The 16,935-nt window shown below is 53.3% G+C and overlaps 1 protein-coding gene across 1 annotated transcript in view; it reads left to right on the top strand.

The window, feature by feature from the left end:
• DIP2A (disco interacting protein 2 homolog A) overlaps positions 1-16,935 on the top strand; it is a 79,562-nt gene that overhangs the window by 39,623 nt on the left and 23,004 nt on the right. The window contains 18 exon segments of the mRNA XM_079100997.1: positions 575-694; positions 1,959-2,156; positions 3,588-3,607; positions 3,609-3,680; positions 6,562-6,672; positions 7,783-7,906; positions 8,174-8,283; positions 8,587-8,689; positions 10,279-10,343; positions 10,477-10,570; positions 11,504-11,623; positions 13,195-13,220; positions 13,223-13,311; positions 14,485-14,605; positions 14,607-14,625; positions 16,112-16,122; positions 16,125-16,250; positions 16,729-16,809. Coding sequence (XP_078957123.1) covers positions 575-694; positions 1,959-2,156; positions 3,588-3,607; positions 3,609-3,680; positions 6,562-6,672; positions 7,783-7,906; positions 8,174-8,283; positions 8,587-8,689; positions 10,279-10,343; positions 10,477-10,570; positions 11,504-11,623; positions 13,195-13,220; positions 13,223-13,311; positions 14,485-14,605; positions 14,607-14,625; positions 16,112-16,122; positions 16,125-16,250; positions 16,729-16,809 — 1,610 coding nt within the window.

The following is a 16,935-nucleotide window of genomic DNA, read 5'->3' as shown; positions in this document are numbered from 1 at the left end:
TGGGTTACATGTCTTGATATTTATCTTATTAGAAATTAAAACTAAAACTAGAACTATTATTTCACTTAAAATAGCAATAAACTCATTATATGTTGAGATAAATCACACATACTTATGCAAAAAGAATTTCCAAAACAGCAAACACTAGGAGAGAAGAAAGGGCTCATTCTGGCTCTGATGGTTTCTTTTGTGACTGACCGATGGAAGCATCTGGGTCACTTGCATTCTTGGTGACTTTAGGTGCGTGTGACAAGAGAGGAAGAAAAGCAAATGGCGCCTTTATATTACCATGGGGTGATCTTGGCCTCAATGCCCAGAAAGGCCCTCAGCCACTCGAGGGGACCCTGGACCAGCTTGAAAACTGTAACATGGAAGAAGTCCTGTTACTGAAAGCTTTCAATAATGCTTTTGAAATGAACCAATTCCAGAACAGTTGTCTGGTGGGCCCGCAGACTTGAGATCGTCCTTTGGATGTATGAGTTCTGGTGCTCCCAAGAGGCTTGTCCTAGGCCTGGTGCTGGACACTGTGTATGACAGGTCTTGCCTCAGGCCCTCTCTGCTCTCCCTGTGACAGGTGTCCCTGTACACAGCAGAGTGTCTTCCAAGATCCAGCAGCTTCTGAACACCCTGAAGAGGCCCAAGCGCCCTCCTCTGAAGGAGTTCTTCGTGGACGATTTTGAGGAGCTTTTGGAAGGTAGAGTTCTCTGATCTGAGCCCCGTGTGTGCATGCCATCTGGAGGTGCAGGTGGTGGTGCACGGATGTGCGTTCCTGTTGCCATGCCACCATCAGTACCTTTCTCTTTGTGCCCAGTTTCTGGTGAGCATGTGCAGTGTAGAACCCGCAGGTAGGAAACCCGGTCAGGGTTAGAGAGACTTTGCACTCCCCATGCCCAGTCTAGTGGTTAGGGCTTTATAACAACACTGCTAAGGTTCGTTCTTTATATTTTTAATTAAACTCTAAATGTGAAATACTTCTCTTCTTATGGTTCTAAAGTATTGAGTTTTTAGCACAGATTCAACTCCTTTTCCGAATTTTAACCTCTCTTTTATGAATGGAATATATATTTGGAAAACAAACAATATACGGGGCATGGTGGCACATGCCTAATATCCTAGTGACTCTGGAGGCTAAGGCAGGTGGATTGCAAGTTTGAGGCCAGCCTTAGCAACTTGGCAAGTCCCTGTCTCAAAATAAAGAATAAAGAGGGCTGAGGATGTAGCTCAGTGGTAGAGCACCCCTGGATTTAATCCTCAGTACTGCAAAAGAAGACTAATAGCGTAGATTTATTTTTAAAAAGAACAACTAAGGAGAAACAGAAAGAAGCACACACCCTCACAGGGGCACAGAGATGAAGCCCAGGGTTGCATGTGTTGCCAGCCCTCAGTGGCAGACCATGTGACTCCTGGCTTATCCTTTGGGCTCAGACGGGGCCTTTCAGGTTCAGAGCACCACAGCATGCTCATAGCTCTCAGCTTCTCAGAGCCTTGGAGGCCGGTCCTTCTTAACACAGGGGGGCTTCAGGTGCCACAGCCTTGGGCTCCGTGGTGCTTTGTGACCATCGTGGCAGCTCCTGGACTGAAGTCCTGTCACATTGGTCCTGTGTAGGCCGGTCGCTCAGCTGCCTCCCAGGCTCTGGGGCCCGCAGTGCTGCAGCACACTGGGGTGGCGGGCGTCACCTGCCACAGTGCATCCCCGATGGTGGGTGGAGGTGCCCTCCCAAGCCACCTTCGCTGTCTGTGGCTGAACTGTCCTGAGGGTAGGGGCTGTTTTTAACTCCATATCCAATCGTGCTGTCCACGACTGACTCCTTTATGTGACTGTGGTAATGACAAAGATCTAAACAAATCATGGCAAGCTTTTAGTGGGGATTAAACACCACAGTTATGAAACAGGGACACTTGGACAGGTGTGCAGGTCCTCTGCGGTGCTGACTTTTAAACCCTGACCCTGCTTGTAGTTCAGCAGCCAGATCCCAATCAGCCAAAACCCGAGGGAGAAGAGATGGAGGTGCTGAGAGGGGAGCCCCTGGCCACAGGGGTGCCCTGGCCACCATCCCTGCTGGCTGCCCTGCAGCGGTGGGGCACAGCGCAGCCCAAGGCCCCCTGCCTGACTGCCCTGGACACAGCGGGGAAAGCCATCCACACCCTCACCTACGGCAAGTACTCACAGAGGGCGGCTGTGCTCTGGTTGGGTGGGTGGGGGGTCTGGCGGAGGCCGCAGCATGCACACACCTGCTGCCTAGTGACTTGTGCAGCAGATCCTGAGATGCCATGTGTCCTACAGTGCTGCCTGGGTGTGCGTTGTCCAGCTGCGTTCTGAGCAGTGCAGTGGACTAACAACTCGAGTTGTGCAGTATGTTCTGTGCGTGGCGTGTCTTGGTTCTTTACTGCATCTGCTGTCACACAGCTCATGGTGCAGGTGCAGCTCGGTGCCTTTGGCAGTGTGAATGCTCTTCTGTGAGTGGCGGGTTGCCAGGTCCAAGCCCCTGGTGCCAGTGTCCACCTCAGCCAAGATATTTCCTGCGGGCTCAAGGTGCCCAGTGTCGTGTTAAGGAAGCATGTGTCCTTTCATTTCTAGTTTAGGAAGCGTTTTTGAAAGACATTTAAAATCACTTTTAAACCATGGATGATCGTTGGTTTTCTTCCATCTGTTGAGGTGTTTCATTTTTTGTTGTTGTTCTGTTAATGGTGCTGTGTTTCCATGAACCTCTGCATTCCACCTACCCTTTCTGGGTAGAACTGACTTGATCACAATGTGTTATTTTTTTTCATAGTTTGCTGGTTTCAGTTTGGAGTTATTATAATTGTTGACATCTTGACCTTTTAAGTAGCTCATGCTATTTTGAGTTGTGTTTCCTCTCTGACTGTGATGCGATTGAAGGAAAGAGCAGGAATTAGACCGCAAGGCGAGATCTAGAGCCCGTAGTGTCCACCAAACCTCAGGACCAAGGCTGGGCCTTGTGCACAGGGGTGGCGGCTGCATCAGGTTCAGGAGTGGATGCCTCCTGTGCTCCTTACTCCTCCTGCTGAACCCACTGTCTTCCTGGGTGAGGCTGTTGTCAGCTCACCAGGTCAGGCACCACACAAGGTGACTGCTGACCAGGAGGGCAGAGGTAGTGTCCAGCTGTGGGCCCCTTTCAGCCACTGGAGGAAGCTCTGCCCTTAAGGAGGTGCATAGCAGCCACCGGAGGCAAGGGTGGATATCCTGGAGTGGTCAGCACTCTTGGCTGAGGGGGCAGCATGAGTGGTGGCTCCTCCCAGAACTGACACGCACACGTGCATGTGTGTTCCTGTGATGCGTGCACGTGTGTGCTCCTGTGTACGGCAGAAAGCACGCACAACCTGGCACGTTCTGCTGCTTTGCCGGACTCTGAATGTCCTGTAATAAAATCCTGTTTTATGTTTCATTAAGAAAAAAAATGTATAACTTGTTCTTGGGAGAAAACTGATGTTTGTTGTCAGTTGGAAACTGGATTTCCAGTCTTAGGGTAATGGTATGTTAATGGTATGTTTTATGATTGCTGCATTAAAATGTTAATGATTAGTTTCTTAAGTATCACGTTGCTCAGTATTTTTATTTTATTTAGGCAAACTTTGGAGTCGGAGTTTTAAAACTAGCTTATACTCTACTTAATAAACTGACTAGTAAGAATGAACCACTACTTAAACCTGGAGACAGAGTAAGGTAACTAGATGTAACTTTATTGGACTGAGCAAAAACAGTTGTGAGCAGCCTGTCCCACTGAGTCTGAGTTCGGTTGGTTGTTTATAATGAGTGTTAACACATGGGATTCAAAGTCAGCAATGGAAACTTATCATGTGGAAAGGTCTGTGATGCAGATGTGAAGTGGTCATTCCTGCCCTCCTCGTCGCCCACCCACTGGTCTTCTAGCCCATGTTGGACTTCTCGTGCGTTGGCATTGATAAGCCTTGAGTTTTCAGGGCGAGGGTCCATGTGAACGTTGACCTGACGGTGAAGTTCTGCATGTTTTATGTCATCTCCTCCCCACAGGGTTGCCTTGGAAGCCAACCCCCTATTCCTGCACTGCTCCAGATGGTTGGTGCCACATGGGGGCTGTTTAAATTAACCAACATTAAGTCAGACTGAAAGCTCAGTCCCTCGGTTGCAGGAGCCATGAGTAGGGATGGCTACTCTCCTGGGCAGATGGAGGCAGAGCATTTCCATTGTGGTATAGGGTCCTCTGGATGGCACTGCTGCAGGCAGGCTGAATGACCTGAGGACCCAGGCTTGCAGAAGGTCAGTGTGGACAGCAGGGTGCGTGTTGGAAATCAGCAGGCTTACCAGGGAAACCCCAGTGACAGGCTGTGTGCAGTGAGGCAGCAGGTCAACACACAGCAGAGTTCCAGCAGTTCCCGCCTCACTCCAGAGAGAAGCTCCAGGGTGGAGGAGAGTAGCCAGATGGCACTGAAGATGGAGGAGGGTGAGAGAGGGAGAAAACCTGGGACAGAAGCAGGTTTCCTGGAGCTAGCATACCTGTGCCATAGTCGAGAGAAGAGGGTCAGCAGGAATGACCGAGATGGGAAAGTAGAGGAGCAGGGCAGAGTTAGAGACTTAGTGAAGGGGCCTAGCGCCAGCCTGGTGCTGGAGGTCCAGGGAGGGCAGGAACCAGACACGCCAAGTGACCAAGCATCTGACCACTCCAAAGCATGTGGCCATGGGCAGACGGCGCCTCAGAGCCATGCACCTGGGAGCACCAGGAGTCACAGGGTGTGGGACTTCTCAGCAGAACCCTGCAGGACAGGAAGGTGCCTCAGACATTCAGGGGGACTCCTCAGCAGAACCCTGCAGGGACAGGAAGGTGCCTCAGACATTCAGGGGGACTCCTCAGCAGAACCCTGCAGGACAGGAAGGGTGCCTCAGACATTCAGTGGGTAGACCCTGTTCCCACCCAGCAGACAATGCAGGACTCGAGCAAACCTGGCTCACGAGCCCCTTTCCTGGCAAGTTCCTAGGGGATGTGTGTCAATGAGTTAGGAGGTCCCCACAGGAGAGCCACACGGATGGTCTCAGCCCAGTAGGGCCAGGGGACTGAGACCTGGGTGGGGTGTGCAGTAGCATGAGACCAGTGAAGCTGTGGGGTCATGTGACTGGTTGGTTATTGGGAACCGGATCCTGCAGGCGCTTGGCTCATCTGCTGGGCATCTTAGAGCCCACAGAGCAGGTGGAAGAGGGACACTGTCCCAGCAAGAGGGAGACGCCTGTGGCGCCACTCCTAGGGGTACTGTGCCCAGGCAAAATGTGTATTGTGCTTCAGGATGGGCCCACCAGCACCTTGACCCCTGCCCCCTCTGCCCAACTCCCTGATCCTAGGGATTGCAGCTCATTTTCTTTGCAAGGACAAAGACTTGCAGATGGGCTCTCTACTTGTAAGAGACTGTTGCCCTTAGGTTAATAAAACATGGATGCAGCAAGCCGGTAGTGTCAGAGATTGGTGGTGCTCAGGCTGCACGCTGATACCCTTCACAAATGTTAACAATGCTTCACAGCACTCTCTGAAAGAATATTTTCTGTATCAGCCATCTGGTCTCAGGGTATGGGTCACATCACCAGGCAACTGTTCACACCAGCTCTCACGAATGAACTTGATGGCAGTTGTACTTTGCAGAACCCAGGCCAGAGCAAGTGCCCCCAGCCTCAGCTGTCTCAGGCAGATTGACTCTGGGCCCGTCTTCCCAGGGACCCTGTGCTAAGTCTGTCTGTTTAAGGACTGTTCTGACCAGTAGCTAGGGGTTCAAACAATTACTGCAATATTGGGGCTTATGAAAATGCTTTTCCATATGAAGCTTCTAATTTGAGCAGGTACAGTTTGAAAAAACCTGGGATGCTACAAGGAGGGAAAGGGAGGAATACAGGAAAACTAAATGTTCCCCCACAGTAAACAGGATATAAAGATGAATGTAGCAGTGTAAACACAGTATTTAAAAGCTTGAGCGTGAACAACAAAAGAAAGATCTAGAATATTTTAAAAGTGTTGTTGTAGTGAGTGATCAGTGAGTGACCAAGAGCAGGGCATGGTCTGTTTTTCATTGGTACTTTTGTCATTTTAGACTGCTTTTAAAATTTTTGATACTAATTAAAATGCAAGGTGAATGAGTTAGAGCTGATAATTCACAGTGGCAGCACCAGGTGGGAGTGGGCAGGTGGGAGCTCGGTGCCCAGGTGAGAGTGGGATGGTTCCCTGGGGCCTGCCGTGTCCCTGCAGGCGCTGAGTGAAGACCACTCAGTGATAGTGCTGCTGTAGGACTGTCGGCTTTGCAAACAGTTGTTTTAGATGTAACTTGATTCAGGTGGTGGTCTGCATGAACAGGCCCTATCCAGCAAGAGCTGGATAGCCTTGGCTTGAGGAGTAAAGACCACCCTAACCCACAAGCCAGTCATTCAGAATCACATGAACACAGAGGTTGAGGGACCAAAGACCAATTCCAAGTTTAGATTCTGAACCAAATTTGGAAAGCTGTCAGAACATCAGCTGTCTGAGCCTCATTTGAAGACTCCATCATTCCCAAAGAGACCTCATGGTTTCCTTTGTACTGTTGCAGGTGGCGCTCGTGTTTCCCAACAGCGACCCCGTGATGTTCATGGTCGCGTTTTATGGGTGTCTTCTGGCAGAGCTGGTTCCTGTCCCCATAGAAGTGCCATTAACAAGAAAGGTAGCAAGCCTGGGCTGGGCGTCCTGAACTTGGTGCATGGTGGGCCAGGTCTTTCTTCTTGGCTCTGGTGTGAGCTGGTGTGTGCCCTGCTTTGGGGAAGTTGGTCACAGGTGGGCTGACGTGAAGTCAGATGCAGTGTGTCTCCAGACTCACATGCAGACTCTGCTGCCCTGTTCTGGGGAGCTGCCCGGACACCTGGTTGAACTTCCCAGCAGGAGCAATGGGCATTCTTTCCTCCAGGAACAGAATGTGATTTTACAAGACTTTGACCTTTGCTCAAAACCAGGTGATGGTTAGTGTTGAATAAGCAAGATATAAGTTCCCATGTGTTTTTCTTCTTGTGACTGATAAATTGATGAGTTGCTACTCTCCTAGGTAGCTCTACCATGTTAGGTGTAAACATTGAGAATCTGATTGTTGAAAACTTCTCCTGGAGGTAGACCAGCATGTATTTTAGAAAGTCAGATTACTGCACCTGACCCTTGTGCTCAGGCAGCCGTTGAGCAAGCACTGTGAAGAGCAGCTGGTCAGGAATCCCAAAGGTGAGGTTTGCAAATGGAGCCAGAGCATCTTAGAGGATGCCACAGTCAGATATTTGAACAAATGACCCCTCGGAAAGAAACTAGAGATTGGTTAAACTTATGTGAAAAGATGAGAAAGCTTTGCCATGGGAGTTGCACAGATGCTGTGAGGTGGGAGCCAGGGTGTCTTGTGGCATGACTCGCATTGGTAAGCACAAGTCAGCACATAAACTTCAAGCATGATACAATGGAAATTTCAGTGCTGTTATTTTTAGAGTTCATTAAAATGCATTTAAATGTCATTTGTAAGAATAAACTTTTGGAAATTAGCCCTTTATCCAGAACCTTTTATTTTACTGCAAGACAAATAAAAAATGCATTTTAAATGTAAAAACAATTCTCTTGTTTTCATGTGCTATTTCCATGAAAATATAATCACTTACCAGTGATAGGACTGAATTGTTCTGGAAGTTTCCTGAAACTGAAACTTCTAGAAATAGCTCTGCTCTCCACGAGAGCCTGGAGCACCAGTGGCCAGTGCTCTGGCCCTGCCACTGCTCACCTGCCCTCTGTTGCCTGTTCTCTGCAGGATGCAGGCAGTCAGCAGATTGGGTTTCTGCTGGGCAGCTGTGGCGTCACCCTGGCCCTGACCACAGATGCGTGTCAGAAGGGTCTGCCCAAGTCACAGACGGGAGAGGTGGTGACTTTCAAAGGTGAGCCTCCAGGGTGTGAAAAGTGCGCTAGGCTGGCTGTTCCAGGAAGTGGATCTGGTAAAGCTCCATTTTTGTCTGGTTCAGTGTATCTACTCCTTCTGTCTAGGGTGGTGGCCACTGACCAGATATACCTATTTAAATGAAATGAGATGAAATGAGACTAAACTTGGCTAGTGGCTGTGCGTTGAATGCGTGTTAAACACAGGCTCCTGTGGTGGGGAGCAGGGCCCTCCGACTCCAGCATAATGTCCCCATCTGCTTTCACAGGCTGGCCCCCCCTTGCCTGGCTGGTGATCGATGGGAAGCATTTGGCTAAACCCCCCAAGGACTGGCTCCCTCTGGCCCAGGACACTGGGACTGGGACTGCCTACATCGAGGTGAGTGGGCCCCACACATGCATCACCATGGGCTGGACGTGGTGTGTTGTGACCTCAGGTCCGAGTTCTCCTTACCTGTTGTCTCTGCCCCAGAAACAGGAAGTGTCCTACAGGACCTTGTGCAGACCTTTCAGGTTCTGTCCCGGGCACCCACTCGATCCCTGGAGGCTGGGGTGTGAAGAGCTTCAGGGTGGCCAGTGAGGGGAGCCAGCCCCGTCACTGCCCCAGCACCCCGTCAGCCCTCATTCTGCCCACACAGCCTCCAGGATACCACATGATGCTCTTTCCCTTGAAACCTTACAGTATAAGACCAGCAAAGAAGGCAGCACCGTGGGTGTCACGGTGTCCCACGCGTCCCTGCTGGCACAGTGCCGGGCTCTGACCCAGGCCTGCGGGTACTCAGAAGGTAAGGACGTACGGGGCAGCACGGAGGCCCTCCCACCCCACACAGTCCTGAGCACCCATCTCGCCCCAGTCTGCCCCTGCAGCGCAGCATCCAGCCTGGAGGCCTGTGCCCTTTCGTCTAGCCACCCTGTGGACAGCTGTGCGGGCAGTGCAAGGCCATGCTGCAGACTGGATGACCCTCAGGGTCATTTCGGCCAGGGCATGGGTGTTGACTTAACGGGGTGTTGAGGCTGCACACAGGCGAGTCACACACACACAGTGGCTGGTCCCCATGTGCAGAGAACTTGGTGAGACGCACTTTCTGTGGATGCCTCTCGTGGCTGCCGCCCTGGGTAGGTCTTCGTGATCACAGGTCATCTCTTGGGAAAGAATAGGCAGCTCCCAGTTTACTGTTGAATATCAGATATTTAGCCTAGAAAAATATTGTAAAATGATTTTCAAACTATTGTTTGGTGTTGATAGATAATATGTTTTTTATAGTGTACAATGTGAGAAATATTTAAAAATCTTCTCTAGCATAGTTTTCTTATGTTGTAATGCTGAAATAAAACCAGGAGTAGTGTTGAACACCATGTTGCAAGGGGTATCATGTGGACATAACTCAGGCATCGGTGGAGACTTGGAAAAGGTTCCAGGTGTTTTTCCAGGGCCTGGGAGCCCCTTCCTCTTAGGACCAGAGCTGGCCTGATGCATGCCACCTGTGATGTGGTCTTACACTACTGTGGGGTCTTGGGTCTCAGTGTTACTGTTCATAATGCAGTAGCTTTCCAGCATACAGGGCAACCTTGCTGTCCCTGGTTCTCTCAGGGTCTGCCTCATGCTCCTGGGTAGCCCTGGCCTTTGGAACCCAGGTGCTGTCCTCTGCCTGCTGTGAGGTGGCAGCCAGAGGGCTTGGCCTGGGCTCCTCCCCTATGGGAGATGGAGGTGTGCTTCAGAAGACAGCTTGAGCCACCAGCTCTTCAGGAGGGACCCGGGACCATGGCCTCTGGGTGGAAAGCTGGGAATCTGTGTGACATTGAGAGGCAAAATGTCTTTGTCAGTCCCTTGCTCCACCTCTTGATTCTGAGGAGTGTTCACTCAGGGCATCTGGTGAAGCAGGTGACCACCTGTCCTGCAGCTTCTTCAGTATCTACCTTCCCTGTTTTCAGATCTGCAATCAGCAAGGTTCTCTACCCCAGTCCAGAACTGTATGTTTCCAGTAATTTGATAGGCCATCAAGATTATTGATTAGTTAGTGCATTGTGTTTTGAAATGCTGTTTCTGTTTCCTTAAAATCTGACATGTTGGTGATATACTCATCTTGAAATTTCTCTAGAAACAAACAGGGCAGCTGGGTGTGGTGGTGCATACCTGTAATCCAGCAACTCCGGAGGCTGAGGCATGGGATCACACTTTCAAGGCCAACTGGGCAACTTAGCAAGACCCTGTCTCAAAATAAAAAATATAAAGGAAGAAATATATAAAGGCCTGGGTGTGTAGCTCAGAGATAAAGCAGGAGAGATCCTGGCCTTTTGGTTCAATCCCCAGTGAAAAAAGAAAAACAGAAAAGAGAACTCAGCTCCTTTGTTAACCTTCCTTATCTGCTTTCAGCTGAAACGCTAACAAACGTTCTGGACTTCAAGAGGGATGCTGGTCTCTGGCATGGAGTGTTGACCGTGAGTGCCTTTGGCTGACCTGTCTTGTTCCAAGAGATGCGCCGAGCCCTGAGGGAGTGGGGTGAGGATGCACTGTTTTGTTGGCTTCTGGCAGGGCTGTGCAGCTCACCCAGTAGGTCCATTTCTCCTGCAGAGCGTCATGAATAGGATGCATGTGGTCAGCATCCCGTACGCGCTTATGAAGGCCAACCCACTCTCCTGGATCCAGAAAGTGTGCTCCTACAAAGGTACCAGCACTGTGCTGTGCTCCACCTTCTTTAAAGTCTCTGAACTGCGTTTGTGAATTACAAAGCAGTAAAGCCAGCATGTAGAACTGCAGGTACAGGCAGCTCTGGGCTGAGCAAGGTGACCTGCACAAGGCAGCAGCCCCTTGGAAAGGAGCAACAGCTTTTCTCCGCAGGAGTAAGCTTAGTATTTGAAATGCTCTTAATCTGAAGTTAGGACCTTTGACGTGATCAGTGACAAAGCTTTGAGTTACTTGTGGCGAGATGGGGCCACCAGTAGGGTCCTGCTGTCCCCACCCCAAGATCCATGTTCCCCCAGGAAGGAGGAGGACATGGCACAGCCTTTTGGCACAGCATGGGCCTCCCCCATGTGCCTGGTAAAGCTGCATGCTGAGGCCCGGACTCTCCTGGGTGCTGCGTTGCCCAGTCCTGCCTGTGGTGGCAGCATACGCTGCTGGGTGTGTTCCAAGCAACGTCTGGTGGCAGCTGTTTGTTCATCCAGCTTTATGGAGGACACTGAAGCCTGCAAGGAGGAGTGGAGTTGGTGCCTAGCCAGGGCTTCTCCTACCTGTCTACCTGGAGGCTGACCACACCTGGCAGACCAGGCAGCACAGCCGTGTGGACAATGGTGTGTCATCGAACCAGGGCCAGCTCCTTGGGAGAGACGGCATGAGGCCGGATGTGTGTAGAGCAATATGGAGCTCCAGAGGACACAGTGAAATTGAGATGGCTCTGGCTCTGTCACCTCAAACAGCATCTCTTAGTTGACTTCTGAGGAGAAGGCATGGGACAGGCAGGGGGCCGTGAGAGAGAGCTGCAGGCAGCATGGGGGCTGGAAGCAGGCCCTGGCCCCCGGTGCATGCCTCTGTGTGGGTGAAGGCTGTGTCCAGCATGGGAGGCTGCATCCTGCAACCCGGTGCTCCGCTCTCTTTGCAGCCCAGGCTGCGCTGGTGAAGTCGCGCGACATGCACTGGTCTCTGCTGGCTCAGCGAGGACAGAGGGATGTCAGCCTCAGCTCACTGCGGATGCTGATTGTGGCCGATGGTGCCAACCCATGTAAGTAGGCACCTCCGCCCTGGCATAGCCGGTGGTGTCCCCTCCCACCTGGACTCTCCAGGGAGTCTGGGCACTCCCTTGAAGTAGAATCTGTGGGGAAACAGAATCAGGCCACTTCCAGGGCAGTGTCGAGTGGAACCGGGGTTCTCAGAGGCTCTGCATGGCGCTTGCTGCTGCTGCTGCACTGGCACGTCTCACACCTTTTGTTCAGGTGCTAAGTTTGAAGGCAGTTTTAGCCATCCATAGCACCCACCTGACGTGTTACCCTTCTTCAGCGAGTACCAGACTGTGCTGGGAAATGGGGTCCTCATGGCTGTAGCCTCGGGCTAAGCCTCCTGTGCCTCGGCCTTGTGCCCACTGCTCTGGCTCCTGGCCCAGCTTCTCCCACTAGGACAGCTATTCTTCCTCCATGCATGCCTGGCCCCACGTTGCCCCAGAAGGAGATGCTGTGACTGCTGCCAGAGCCTTGGGGACCTTTCCTGTACACAGTGGTATAGTGCAGTGACTGTCCAGGGCTCTGGAGAACTCTGGTGGCCCTTGTCAGGCAGGGACTGTTGTGCAGCCTGTGCCTGCTGACCAGGTGACAGGAGTTTCTTGTTGGTCTCATGCCTGTGAGTCCCTTGCCTTGGGAGAGCAAGTGGGCACACAGCACCCCAACCCTCATCCCCCCCCCCCCCCCCCCCGCCGTCCACCTTGGAGCCGAATGGGACTTGCCTCAATCCTGAAGTACTGCTCTCATCCCACCACCTGCTTCCTCCCTGCCAGCCCTCCGCATTCCCGCTGTCTGAGGCAGGACCAGGGTCCCTGATGTCAAGTCCGAGCTCACTACTCCATCCAGGGCTGCCGCCTTTAATAGCCTTGTGCTGCCTCTGGCTCCCTCATGGCTCCCTCATGGTCATCAGCTCCCTGGTACCTCATGATGCCCCCTCCCTTGCCCATGGTACTGAGTAACATGTGGTCGTCCTCCTTCCCCGTGGATGGCCCCTTCCTTCCTGTGCACCTCCCAGGGTAGAAGAGGTTTGCATTTGATCCTAGGGTGGTCGCAGGGCCACACATCTCCAGCACCCACTCCTAAGGCCTGCCATCCCGGGAGGGGGACAGCCAGGGGCTGGGGTGCAGAAGTGCCCTGCAGCCAGTGTGCTGACTGCACAGCTCAGGTCTCCTCCAGGAGCCCAGGTACTCCTTGCACGGTGGGCCATCAGTGCCTAGCGTGGCCTTGGTAGGGCAAGTTTGGGGCCACAGGCGTCCCTCAGCAGACTCTGTTGACTCAGGACATGAAGCCACAAGGACTGTCCCACCACTGTCCATGAAAAGACAGGGAGGGCATGGCCCCTAAGGAGCACAGCACGATGCTGGGAAGAGCCTCTTGACTTGCTGCTACTGGAAACGTTCCATGTGCCCCTGCACGTAGCCACCCTGCAGGCAGCATTGCCCTGAGTTGTGATGACCTTTCTTAGGTTGGGGCCGTGTGCAGGTGGGGGCCAGGCTGACGGGTGCAGCTGCCAGGCCTGTGGCCTAGAGCCTTACCCCCACCCCCAGGTGCTCCTCACATCCCGCCATTGCTCTCCCAGGGTCCATATCCTCCTGCGATTGCCTTCCTCAAACGTCTTCCAGTCCCGAGGCCTGAGACCAGAGGCCATCTGCCCCTGTGCCAGTTCTCCTGAGGCGCTGACGGTCGCCATCCGCAGGTGAGCCCTTCCCTGAAACCTTCCATGGCAGGAGTTTGTCCTGGGCGCCTCAGGTTTCCAAGCCCGCTGTGCAGCAGTACTGGCCGAGCCCAGCCCACTGCAGCCCAGATGTGTGCTAGGAGTGGGAGGGAGGCTCCCTCAGCTGGAGGTGACCCTGCAGCCTCTGGGTGTTCTGTCCTAAGTGCTTCCTCCCCAGTCGGGGTCTTGACATTGCCATCTTTGGCCTTAGTGAACACACTGCTGGTGAGTTGGCCCTCATTCTCATCTGGCTGAGACAGACCTGGAGAGGCCCCAGCACCACCTGGCTGTGTCTGTGGTGGTCTGTTGACAGCGTGGTCAGTGGGTGCTGTGAGGTTGCAGACACCTGAGTTCCTTGGGCCTGGGCTCTGGGTTCCTGCCATGTCCCAGCACGTGCCATGTTGCTCCTTAGGCCGGAGCTGGGGCCTCTGGCTCCCTCCTCCCCGCTTGTCATCTCTTGCCCAGCTGGCCCAGCCACTCCTGGGGGCTGCAGGCCAGTACCCACAGCTGAGGGTCTTTGTTAGCTGCCTGCCCCAGCACCGTCCTTGCAGAGTCCTCAGTGTAGGCCGCGTGTGCTCACAGACAACCAAATATGGAACAGCCCTAGTTTTAATTTAGCATTAAAAACACCTTTGCCCTTCACACTGTGAATTACCCCTTGTTTTCCTTTTGTTCCTGGGTGACTTGTTTTGCTTGAGTGTCTTTTCTCATAGAGGAAGTGCTGTGCTGGGTTTCCTCAGGGCTCCTGTTGCTGTTGCTGCATAGCAGGGCACTGCCCCGCTGGTGGCTCAGCATGTGGGATCTCCTGGTGCTCCTGTGGGTGGGGTGTGTGTCACTCCACTGGGCCTCTGCTGTGCGGGAAGCGGGCAGGTGGCTCTTCTGGCCCCCTTGAACACCCTCTTGCACGAGGTCTCAGCTGCTGTTGAGGACTCCAGCAAGCATCCCAAGACTACCAGGTGGAAGTGGAATCACTTTTAATGACCTCTCTGGGAAGTCATGGTGCCATTTCTCCCAGAAGCCTGTCAGGGCTTGCTGCCCCAAGAGCTTTGGAATAGTCTGATGGTCCCTGGCACAGACAGCTGCTTTGCTGTGGTTTGGGGCTACAACCAGGTGGGTGCCACCCCTGAGCCAGCCTGCTGGTACTCTTGTTTCCAGGCCGCCTGACCTGGGAGGACCTCCTCCAAGGAAAGCTGTGCTGTCCATGCATGGTCTGAGCCACGGTGTGGTCAGAGTTGACACTGAGGAGAAGCTGTCCGTCCTCACTGTCCAGGATGTGGGGCCAGGTGATGCCTGGAGGTAAAGCCAGCCAGCGTCTGCCTGCTGCGGCCAATACAGGCTGCCTTGTGGAGTGCTCTGGAAGCATATGCCCGCCTGAGCAGAGGCTCAAAACCATTTTCCATTCACACAGTGCTCTTCGACATCTTTCCCTCCCTTTGTGTTAAGTTTAAGGATGAAACAACAGGAGTGCTCGTGGCCGGTGAAGCTGACCTGCAGTCATGCTGCAGTGCTGGGCGTCACCCCTGCTTCATGCCTCCTGGCCCTGGTGGCCCCTGCGGAGCCTTGGAGGAGGTCACACTGGCCAGTGACTTGCAGACAAGGTTCCCTGAGGGACTGTCACAGGCCACTTGTGAGAGGAGGCTGGTGAGGTGTCCTAGAAGTTCCCGTGGCTTCCAGAGAGCCCACCTGCCTTCTCAGAGTTGGCCTGTGGCCAGAGGTCACATGGGTGTCAGGGTCACAGCCCTGTGGCAGTGTGGCGAGGAGGAAGGTGGAGTGTCATGCCCACAGTGCAGTCTTACTGAGGAAGTTGGGGCAGAAACTTGGCCCGAAGGCCCTTGGTGATGCCAGGCTTCCGAGGTGGCCTCCTGCAGACAGCCTCGTGGGGCCCACAGGCAGCTGTCCTGCTTTTCTGGTGGTTGTCTAGAGGCTGGGGCCCTGCCTCATCTGGTCCCCCTCATCCCTGTGCTGCCTGCCTGTGTCAGAGGCACAGGACCTGCAGGCTACCTGGCGATCTGGCTTGGCTGCAACCCTGCCTGCACAGGTGGCCTGTTGACATGGATGGGCTTCTTGGGTGCAGTGCCAGGGGCTCTAGTGGGAAGAGCCAAGGGCAGTGCTGGACACCCAGCAGTCCCTGACCTGGGATGAGTGCATAGCCCCCAGGTGTTGTGTGCACAGTGCTCCCCTAAGCCATTACTCTCTGCTTTCTGGGTCCCTTTCGCAGGCCCTGGCTATGCCCTTGACGCATGTGGACTGGTCACCATGGAGTCCAGTGACTCTTGTGTCAGCAGTTACCTGGCCTCCTATCGTGTTGGCCCCACAGTGTCTGTGTTCACCACGGTGTGAAGTGGCTTTGTGCAGTGTGGTGTCCTCCATGTGTGTCTGAAAGCGTTGCCTTGGAGCTTACTCCAGGCTGTTTAGCCAGACAGGCACCTCCTGCACTTGGCTATACCTCTGGCCTTCTGTCACCTGAGAGGAAACGTCCTCATTGACAGGGCTTGTTACATGAGTGACCTGCTGTGCACTTAAAGTCACCCTTCACTCTGCCCTTACCTCCACTGAACCTCAGCCTGGCCCTCTGCTTCTCATAACATGTAACGTGGGAAGACTTGACAGCTAGGTGGAGGTGGTCTACACGTATTCATGTCATGGTCCTTACGAAGAACCCCACTGTTTCTGTGATATCTTGTTTCCGTACTTCACATATAGCAACAGCAGATAGGGCTTTGTGAGTGATTCGTTTATATAATGTCCTCACTCATGGCCTTGAATGTCTTTCTCTTTTTAGCTAGTGTGTGTTGTGTGTGAAGGTTGAAGGTACCCCGTATCTTTGTAAAACTGATGAAGTTGGAGAGATCTGTGTTAGTTCTAGTGCAACCGGAACAGCGTACTACGGATTACCGGGGATCACAAAGAGTGTGTTTGAGGTTTGTGGCTTTTCCTGGTCTTTATGTTGAAGTCAAGTCCCACTGGTGTTGATGGGGCCCAGGGGTGCAGGGTGCTGGAGGCCTGCAGCTGCTTGCTGTGGGTGCCTCTACCCCTGAATGGGGTGGCCGGGACAGTGCCCTGCAGGCCTCGACAGCCTGGCCAGCAGGAAGGTCTGCTGAGTTCGCCTCGTTATGACACTCAGGGCCCAGACTAAGCCTGCCAAGGTTGGTGGAGGCCAGGCACTGGGCAGACAGAGATGTGAGGGGTACCTGAGCCCTGCCTCCCGAGGCGTCCAGGTGGAGGAGCCAGACCCATGGAACAGAGCAGGAGGCCAAGGACCTCAGGAGTCCAGGCCACAGCCTTGCAGTCTCTTACCCCATGAAATAGGAAAATGGAAAATAGCCAAACTCTGGGCTGTGACTGGGGAGGTGCCACCTACCCACCAGTCTGCAGCTTGACGCCTCCTGCTTTGTACAGACCGTCCCCGTCACGGTAGGAGGAGACCCTGTCTCTGAGAGGCCTTTCACCAGGACAGGCCTACTGGGCTTCATCGGGCCTGTGAGTATGTCCTCTTGAACCAGGAGGGCAGTTGGGGTGGGCCGGGCAGGGGCAAGGGATGCTGCCCTCTGATTTCCTGTGTGCCCCAGTCGGTTTTGCTGACCATGCCAGTGTGTGGCCTCATCT

This window comes from Sciurus vulgaris (genome assembly GCF_902686455.1).
Source record: "Sciurus vulgaris genome assembly, chromosome: 10".
Lineage (NCBI taxonomy): Eukaryota > Metazoa > Chordata > Mammalia > Rodentia > Sciuridae > Sciurus > Sciurus vulgaris.
Note: the sequence above shows the minus strand (reverse complement) of the source record. Positions and strands in the feature narration are given on the sequence as shown.